The sequence below is a fragment of the Lepisosteus oculatus genome, chromosome 19 (assembly GCF_040954835.1).
Source record: "Lepisosteus oculatus isolate fLepOcu1 chromosome 19, fLepOcu1.hap2, whole genome shotgun sequence".
In the NCBI taxonomy this organism is placed as follows: Eukaryota; Metazoa; Chordata; class Actinopteri; order Semionotiformes; family Lepisosteidae; genus Lepisosteus; species Lepisosteus oculatus.
The window spans coordinates 6,173,925-6,183,802 of NC_090714.1; the positions used below are offsets into that span (position 1 = coordinate 6,173,925).

At 42.0% G+C, this 9,878-nt stretch overlaps 1 protein-coding gene across 1 annotated transcript; it reads right to left on the reverse strand.

The window, feature by feature from the left end:
• Positions 1–4,192: 4,192 nt before the first annotated feature.
• Positions 4,193–5,050, reverse strand: LOC138224320 (myeloid-associated differentiation marker-like protein 2). The gene has a single exon (XM_069181053.1). The coding sequence runs from the start codon at positions 5,048–5,050 to the stop codon at positions 4,193–4,195; it is 858 nt and encodes a 285-aa protein (XP_069037154.1).
• Positions 5,051–9,878: the final 4,828 nt, after the last annotated feature.

Consider the following 9,878-nt stretch of genomic DNA (forward strand, 5'->3'; position numbering starts at 1 on the left):
TTGTAAAGGTCCCTGAGTTCTTTGTTCTCTGTCACAGCTTTGGTGAAAACAGAAGTCAGACACACTGAGTTAAACAAATATTTATTAATAATGACAATACACACTAACCCCCCCCATATACATACAGTACAACAAGTTTTGTTATTTAAAGTACATACTTACATGCAAGGTGTCCCAGAGGTTTAAATCCTGACCCACTAAAAAACTCCAGACTGCTACCAAGTATTCAAATCCTCTCTAACAACTGGAAAAAGTCCAAAATTAAATAAAACTGCCTTCTAAACCAAGAGAGTACAACCTACAGTTAAACCTGGGTGCTACAAAATGAATGGGAACCTATCTTCCTGGTTCCAAAAATTCCTCCACTGACCAGGAGAGGCTGTTTTTAACCTAGGGATTCTCTACACAGGAAACTCTATCAGAGTGTCCTAAAAACAACAGAATGGCAGGCTCTCTTAACAAGGTTCATATACTTAACTCTGTTTTGTACAGACAACCTGGTCAAGGACGACCTCTGGCCTGGCATACGCATTTTTCCTCTTTCTGCTCCTTCTTTCTTTTCCTCTCTGCCCTCTGTCTGTCTCACATTTTTGGCTGGTTTCCTGCTGATGACACTTTTCATTTTTCAATAATCGTTCACCCAGAACTTCATTAAAACAAGGTAAGCCAGCCAACTCCTTTTAAAAGTGTCTCACACCCAGCACAGCGACATAAACACCAGAGTTTCTTTCATCCTTTGAACCTCCCGAGAACTTCAGATGTTTACCCTAGTCAAGTGTTAACCGTTGTATCTAAATTCATCAAGACATCAATAGCCACTTCTAGGGACTGTAACTATATGCACAGACAAATAGTCACAGACTTATCTGTATTGTCTTCCTGCATTTCTAACAGTATTTTCTAATACATTCTGCTCATTGTTGTCTGTTACTTAGTAAAAACAACAATGAGTCTTTTTGAACATCTTTCGTGCGTAAGATGTGTAATGAATTATCGGAGACGTCTACGAGGGGACCTGATTCAAATTCCTCCAATGCGCCCAGCGAGTGAAACATGAGTCGGAAGTAAGCCCGGTGAGGACAGGCGGCATTTCTGGAACACGCATTGCCACATTGTTGAAGCTGCTGCTGTATACGGGCTCTTTTCAAATGCATGGTCGAATAAGAGCCTCAGATCAAGCAATCTAAACATTTGTAAACTTCATCATTGTCTTAACTAGTTAAAGGTACTGTTGTTCAGGGTGTCAGTGTGGCTTATGTAGTGTTAGAAGGTGATTTAACAAGTGTGTGCTGCAGAAAACACTACACCCTCGGACAATTACACGCTAATAGCACATTTGCCACTTTCAACAGAAGAAACATAAGCCTCTTTGACAGCCTAAACAGGGATCTCACCCTTTTTTTTTTCTGGTGTGAACAGGTCAACTCTGTTATCGGACCCCTGCTTTAGAGAAAGCGGTTTATCACTTTGAACATTTGAATCTCATTTTCTTCTTCCAACTCATTTTCAATGCGCCCTTCTTGAAAGAGCCGATTGAGCAGAGAACGGTTAACAGCAGCTCATAGAGTGGCGTTTGTTACAGGGCGTGTGTGTGGGGTCTGTATCGTATACAGGCAGACCAGACAATTTTCATAAAGCTTGTCTCCTGGGCTGTATTAAAACACTACCTCCTTTACGTTTCACTTGCCAGGGGACGTTTATCAGGACATCAAATCATTCCCCCATCCTCACATCAAATGCAGAGTTTTCTACCATCAGGGCTTGATCCTGATTCTGTACATCTTTAAGAAAATAAGGGATTAGTCAGCTCTTCCTCATTGCAGAAAGGAAAAATCTAGTTTTTCACCTCTAGTTATCAGCATTCCCTCTTTAATTTATGAAGATTGACTCCCCAAAATTTGTAAAAAGTCCTCTGAATCAAGTGAAGTATAGGCTTGGAATGAGCACAAAATAAGCTGCACAAAACTGAAAGTCACCCTTTTTGCAGAGGTGGCAGGAGCCAAAGGCTGGAAGGGAAGAGGAAAGAGGAGCAGATACAGTAGGTTCACCTGAGGGAACCCATTTTACTACCATTCCTCTGAAACAGGAGGTGATGCAGCAAAGCGTCCAGAGAGCGCATTACTGCGTTTTTACTTCAAATCAACACACAGGTTGCGTAATAAACAAAATTGCAAAAAGCAGACCCCGCTGTTTTCCTGTGGTGTTTCAAGTTCTGAATATGTTCAACTAGATAAAATAAACATACCGTTGAAGTGTGTCATTTTAATGTGTTTTAAAGCCTTGAAACAGCACAAATATGAAATGGTTTCTGTACAAAATAATTACATTTCCTAGTATTAGAAAGCATTCTTTTCACCAAGCACATTAATTTACAGAGAGCTTTAAAATAGCAAACATGGGGGTTGGTCCTGATTTTATATATCTTCAAGAAAATGATAGATTAGTCCTCATTGTAAAAAAGCAGAAAGGAAAAATGTCGTTTTTAACCTCTGCTTAATCAGCACTCCCTTTAATTTATGTAGAAGAATTACCCAAAATCTGTCAAATAAAAATGATTGTATACAGTAACACCACCTGTTAGGTTTTGTCTGAGATGGATGAATATTTTAACATCTAACTCCCAGTGCTCCAGGGCAATTTCCAGTTCCAGCTGTCCTTGTGTGTGTCACCAGAAGCGAATTGCTCCTGTCCTCACCTGCTTAAATGCGCATGATGAATTCATTCTGCTGGAAGGTTTCTTTTTAAACAGTCCGAGAGATCTGCACCCAGGCTTTGTTGGAGTGTGTTGGAGAGAGGGTCGATGCTGTGGTCAGGATTAGGACTGATGGGAATTCCTGAGGCGACGGTTATGGCCGGGAGCTGAATTTAGTGACGTTTATTCTAACATAATTTACGCTGATTAATTTTTTCCCTAATCTTATTTCGCATGTGCCTGGCCCTCTTCGCCCTCTTGTGTTTCAGAGGTGACGGATGTCTGTTGCTCTTTCTTTTCACCTGAGTTCTGACCTGTTTTGCCCGAGCAGGTGAAGGTCCTGTTTCCTCCTGTCCTCTCCTGTTGCCGATTCAAACAGACATACTGATTTCAGACACTGTTTCTTGTTGTTCGTGCACGTTTGCGCAAACTTGAAGGGAAATATGACATTTTTAACCACTCTGCAATGCCTGTAGTCTTGCCCTTAAAAACAGTACACAACCCTGTATAACTATAACCTGTAACTATAACAAGTTAAAGGTTTATTCCGTGCCGAAAAGAGAAAAAAGGAAACACAACTGTTGAGCCTTCTTTGGGTGTGACACCTTCTTGACATGTTGTGTTTCCTTTCTACTCTTTTCAGCATGGAAAAGACCTTAAACTTTGGGGCCTACGCATGTGGACGCAGCTCCCTACTTGAACTACGTATCAAGTTATCCATCCAGAGTTTTGGATCATAATTCCTGAGAACCTTCAAGAAAAAGAAGACGAACTAATAGCTGTACAAGCAGGGACAAGTTGTATGTATAGCATGACTGGGCACACCACCCTTTCATTTTGAAATGAAATTCTAAAGAAAGGCAAGGTAGAGTGACAAATACCGGAAAGAATTCAGGATTGAGGAGGGAACAAATTAAGAGGTTTTTTTTTTAACAAATGGAACCCCCAATTATTGTTATTGTACATCTCCTTTGTTTTTGTCTGACGTTCTGGCCCTGAACAAGAAGAGAAATAGAAACAAATTCAGAGCTGTCCTCCTCAGCTTTTCATGGTGCTGCCTCATAAATCGGCTCATGCACATTTTTCCAAAGCCTTCCAGCACAATCGGTCACAAATGCCCTGAAACATGTTTTGGGAATAAGCACAGAGAGCTGTTAACGGGAAGCATCGCCGTCGCCAGTGTGAATTAATAGGAAAATTCTTGTGGAGCTTGAATTCAATTAGAAAGCTGGACTGCTACGGATGAAGTTGTTTTGGTTGGGTTTTATTTCTCATTCCCACATCCTTTCTACCGATACAAACATCACCATCAAAATCAGAATCCCTCTAGAAATCTAATTGCATGGAATCAGGTGCCAGCTTAAGCAGGAGGAAGTAGAGACAGACAAGACCCCTGTGGGCAAAAGCGTAGCACGGAGACTGTCAGTAACACTAGGACAGGATTTAGAGGAAGGAGTAAAGGAGGAAACAGGAAAGCTGAGCACAGAGGTGTCTCCGGACCTAGCGATGCATGAAAGCTTTAAAGCAGTAATACAGGTCCAGAAGATAGAATATCAGGTTGAAGACGGTCATGACAGTGACGACCACCAGGTCGTCCCACGAGCAGTGCAGGCACTCAGAGGGCCGGGGGTGGTTCCTGAAGCCGTAGAGGGGCCAGAGGACGACGGCCGAGGCGTAGAGGAGCACGGCCAGCACGTGGAAGATCACGGCCGCCTTGTCGAACGCGAAGCACAGCAGCCGAATGAGGGGGGAGATGTTCAGGACGATGATCAGCACGGTGACGGGGAAGCAGACGGCGTACACGAACACGCACCACTTCAGTGCCGGGTGGATGAAATAGTGCGCGTTGGCCGTGAAGTAGCTGCCCACGGAGGCGAAGAGGATGCAGGCCACGAAAGATTCCAGCACCCCGAGGAAGCCCGGCAGGTTGGAGAGGTAGCCGCTCTTGCTTTTGAGCTTCCGCTTGCGTTTGACGATCACCGTGTCCACTGCGTAGGCGAGGAAGCACAGGAAGGACACGATGGCGACCGCCACCGCGGTGATGCAGTCCCAGCAGACGTAGAGGACGCTGTAGATGACGGAGGCCGACAGGACCATCAGGGTGCAGAGCATGGCCATGGCTGTGGTGAAGTCCTTCCATTTTATGGGTAAGAAGAGATAGAGCAGGGTGACTTGTAGCACCAGGATTGCCAGCATGAGGAGGAAGCAGAAGACCCAGACAAACATACACCAGGCCTCGTATGGGTGGAAATAAAAGCCCCTCGATGCAGCCAGGCTGAAGGCCAGCAGGCTGAGGATGATTTCCAGCAGCAGCAGGATGCCCTTGGCTTTTCTCAGGAGTTTCCACTTGAACTTCATTTTTCGTCGGCTTTTGCGCCCACCCCGGACTCTGGCAAGAATTCAAGCGAGTTCAACGCCTCTTTTGGAAGAAAACCGAGCTGCCCCCCAGCTGAACGTGCTGTGTGTAACAGCCTAACTTTGAAGCAGTGAAAGAAATCCCTAAATGTGGTTCTTTGGCATTGTGCTCCTGGTTACAGTAGTTTCATTCCTGAGCAGTCACTGGCTGTTTTGGGAGGGCAGAACCCCAGGTGACTTCTGCTGCTGAGCAGATGCTTCTTCTTCCAGTCCCTATCCCAGTAAAAGCACGATGAACTATGAGTCTTTTACAAGAGTACACTGGTTAGTTATATTCACCACGTGAATAAAATATAGAGCTGGACTAAACTCCCCCCACAGATAGGATGATATCACAGTTTACCAAGCGCCCGTGTATTTGAATAGCTATCCATTTCCTTTTTATGATCATTATTAGCGCAACAGAAACAGTATGTCCTCGATGGATAGGGAGCTTTCAGGAGTACACTAAGATCAGGCTTGTCTAACAAGTGGGGAAATTCCACGATCCAAATGAAGATCAGCTCTTAGAAGAGGAGGCCTAGTTCTTAAGACGAGAAAGCAAGCGATTGATTTATTGTTTCTCCAACTGAACCAAGATGGTGTCTTTTGTGCAGCACGTTTACGCTTTCTGTAAAAAAAAGTTGGGTGCAAGCATCAGAGAACAGTGTTGCCTGAGCCTTTTAAAGTAAGCGGTTAGGGGGAACTGGGTGTGGGTAAAGGGATTTCCCACTAACAAGGCAAAATTAAAGGTGCTGGTAAACCTGACCTTGAAGGTGTCATAAAAATTCAGTGAGTGCCGAGGGGAAAAACATTCATTGGCTCCGAATTGTCAAACTCAAATCCCGGAGGGCCTAAAGTCTTCTGGTTTTTGGTCCAACCTGATTAGTCCATTAAGCCATTAACATAATTATTTTAAATTAATCATGAGATTTTTTTCTTAAGGTCTTTTACGGTCGATTATTGGAAAAACAAGGCGCTTCAGTCAGAAATAAGAACAGGCCATACCGATACAACCTTGACCGCATGTTTTTAGGTCACAAGGTCACTTAACAGCTGATGGTCCAATCTCCTTTACAGAAACCATTGCTTTGATTTTTAAAAAAGGACAAAAAAAAGTTTGTTTTTCTACTTCACTGTCTGTATATAAAGGTTCTGGTACCTAGAGAACAAACTCCAGCAGGTTTTATAAGTAACTCTTACCTGGGAACTATTCAATTATTATACATCAAGTTGTTGATGTGTTACATCTATCCTTGTAGAAATCTGGAGCAAAAAATCTGAAAATCTGCAGTTCCCTTATTAGAACAAATTAGTTCCTTCACTGATTACTTGCCAGCATTCCCAATTCCCAATCAATACATTCAGGGTGATCAATAAGGTTTGCTGGACAGGGATTCTTTGAGGACAGGGGTGCTTTAGATCAAATCCGTACTCCGACATTGTGAAAGAGTGGGGAGCAACATTATCTTTTCATTCCCATTCTATTGTAACCATTAATCCTAAATTATTGAAGTCATCTTCACAGCCTGACCTAATTAAGCAACTAATGATTAATTTAATAGAGTAATTCTAGGTGTCAAACAAAGGCAAAAGATAACATAGTTCAATTGAAGGCTCATTAGCAATGAAAAAACCAGACTCTCGTGTATCTCTCCAGATCCACACCTAAAACTCCTGTCTTAGATACAGTATTAAAAACCTGCAGATGTTTTACAAGACCTTCTGAACTCCAGTGACTTCTCTCACTCTCTATACCCTGCTTCCTAAGCTCTTTAACCCTGTCATTACTCAAAAATCCTTCCAGCAGAAAATGTCTATGAGCTCTATATCTTGGCTTCAGGAGGAAAGGAAGATTTTCAGTGAGCAATGACATTAGACCGCAGAATAAAGATGGACACTGGCCAGCGTTCATCTCCCAAAGAGCCAGTTGTGAATTGTACTTCTTACTTAGGAATTAAGGCCATAAAGAGTTAAACCGTCCAAAATCTAAAACAATTACGAGAGAACTCAAAACAATATGGTACAAACAAGGGAGAGAAAGAGGAGGAAATTGTGACTTAATTTGAAACAATGAACTGCAAAATGAATAATCCATTCAAAGTGCTAACTATAACTACTATAACTAACTAACTTTAACATACATTATGTTTCAAGCCAAACAGGTTACATTCTCTTTTACATCCATGTTAAAGTAAGGTGTTTCATACTTTCACACCAGATCACAAAAGAGAAAAGGCAGGATATCAAACCAGATTCAGTTTCCCAAATCTGGTTTGATATAATATTTCGGACAATTTCAGGCCATATGATTGACAAGAAATTACACAAAAGCCAGTTTCAAATGATTGAAATTGGAGGCTTTGGGTAGCTCATTTGCTTTACAGCAGCCATACTCATGCAAAACTCTTTCTTTGCTTTTCTAAAGATAAATGCATGAGTTTTTTTTTTTTACAACAGTAGCTGAAGCATTACAAGAACTTTGTTGGAGATTAGCATCTTGTTTTATTTTTGTTCTGTGAGTTGTAATAGTTTCTGTTTGCGCTAAACCAGCCTTAAAATGGAGACGCATCTGGTCTCCACTAAGAGCCCGGCAAGATAAGAGTACTTCAGTGGGAGTTTGCAGGACTTGTCTGCAAGAAAGGACACCTGTTGTTTTATCTGATATCTGTTCAGCCATGTTTACAAGCAAAATTTTTGCCATGCACAGAGTACCTTCGTCTTCAAAACAGACTAAACCCTGAATCTCGCTTTGCCTGCGCAACCTGAACAGAATTACAGTGAGTGTACTACACTGTGTAGTGGCTTGAAAACAGTTTTCCTTCTCATTAGCATTCAGAGAGTGACACTTACATGATACGGGTCACCATTATGTAAATGAAACCTGCGGATGCAGTTATCCAGTGTGCATTCATTTGTTCATGGTTTCTCAGCGCAGCTAGAAACAGAAAAGGAACAAGTGATAGGTTTATCCCACGCTGAAAAAAAAAGAAGAAAGAAAACACAACGTTTCGGCCGTGGAGCCTTCTTCAGATTTTCTTTCTTCTTTTTTTCAGCATGGGATAAACCCATTACTTGTTCCTTTGCAGCCTGCGCATGCAGACGTAGCTACCCACCTGAACTACTAGAAACAGAAAGGCCTCATTGAGGTGGGTGTCTTTATTCATTTGGAGGCTGCTGCTGGAGTCCTGTGCAGTTTGATTACAGCGACATCCCAAATAGAACAACACAGAGTTCTCCCACCCATTCGAAAATGATCAACTGGGCCATGACTGAAATGAAAGTCGTGGCTACGTGACTGCAATTCAAGATCTCCTAAGATCCCAGTCAGTCAGCTGTTTTTAAGCTTGGGGATCGAAGGGTGGTGACTGGGAGGAAGGATTTTGGAATGTATGATTGATTTAACAGTAAATTAAATTCGAAGTGTAACATGGGAATGACTGGCATACTGTAGTCTCCCCCACAATTTATTGTTAAAGCCGAACAACGCGCGGTTATTGGATTTTATTTTCAGCCAGTGTCCCTCAGCTCACAAAATGTCGTTTAACAGCTTTAAGAAAAATGGTGATTGTACAATATTAAAGACTCATTGGAAGTATACTGACTACTGGAGATACACAACAAATGAAAAACTAGAAACACATAGCAATTGGCTCGAGGTATGTTTATTCGCAAAAAGATTTCCACATAGAAGCAGAAAAAAACAGGGACTCATCTTGTCGGTAACAGATGAAGGAGAAATTATTGAGCTTTAAACAACTAACCAAAGCGTGAGACCCTTGGGAACACAAATAAAATTTATCCCGGGTGAAAGCAACATGTGGTCATGATGTGTCATTAGTTTGTAGATAAGCAAACGTCTTATTTCACCCAGTGATGGATCAACCTCTGAAGTAAAGATTTTATTTCTTCTTATATCTTCTCACAGTGTCACCTGTTTCCAAGCTTTTGTGGTGAAGAAATTATCTACAGAACTATGCTTGGATCTGCATAAGATTGGGGTTTTCAAAACCGGCAAGATCGTATTTAAATCAAACTCCATGTTGTCTTCTTTCTGTGAATAAACTGCAATTCTGAGGGATGTGTACCCTGCTCCACAGACGTCGTAGCTCTCTAAGTCACAATCAGGAATTACAATGTTTTTATGTTATAAGCACCAGTAATTTCATGTGTTGACTAGTGTTTTCTATTTTACAACGAGTTTGTTCTTAATACAGTCCTGGGTTTTTTTTAGAAAAAAACAAGCCTGTCTTTTAGCAGTCTTTACTTCACCTTGAGTACATGAACTGTTATAGCAGCTAATCCATCACATTTGTCAAACAAACCTTATTGACTTAATTGGCAGGTGTTTTTCCTCATTAACGTCATCGGCACCTCTCTGCGCACCTCTAAAACTAAAAGCTTATTTTCTGCCTGACAGGTTATAGCTCCGTCTATTTACAAAGTCTCGGTAGAAGATTACCACAGCGTGACAAGAAGGAAGGAAAGACGTTAACTGAGAGGTGGAAAACAAAGCAAAACATCTGAAACTTTTGCACAGCAGTGTATCTGCACGAGGGTGTAGGTTTTTACAGCACAGAGGTTTACGGAGAGGTCACAGGTGGCCTTTTGAGCTCAGACACCGACTGCCTATCATCTAACTTAACGGACACAAAATAATCATACCTCGCTTACAAGCTGGGGAAGCTGACAACAGAATTCCTTTCCCTGTGGGGCTCACGCTGATGGGTGAAGAGCATCATGCCTTCCCCTGAAATGAAAAAGCCATGTTGAACACTTTAAACCGGTACAA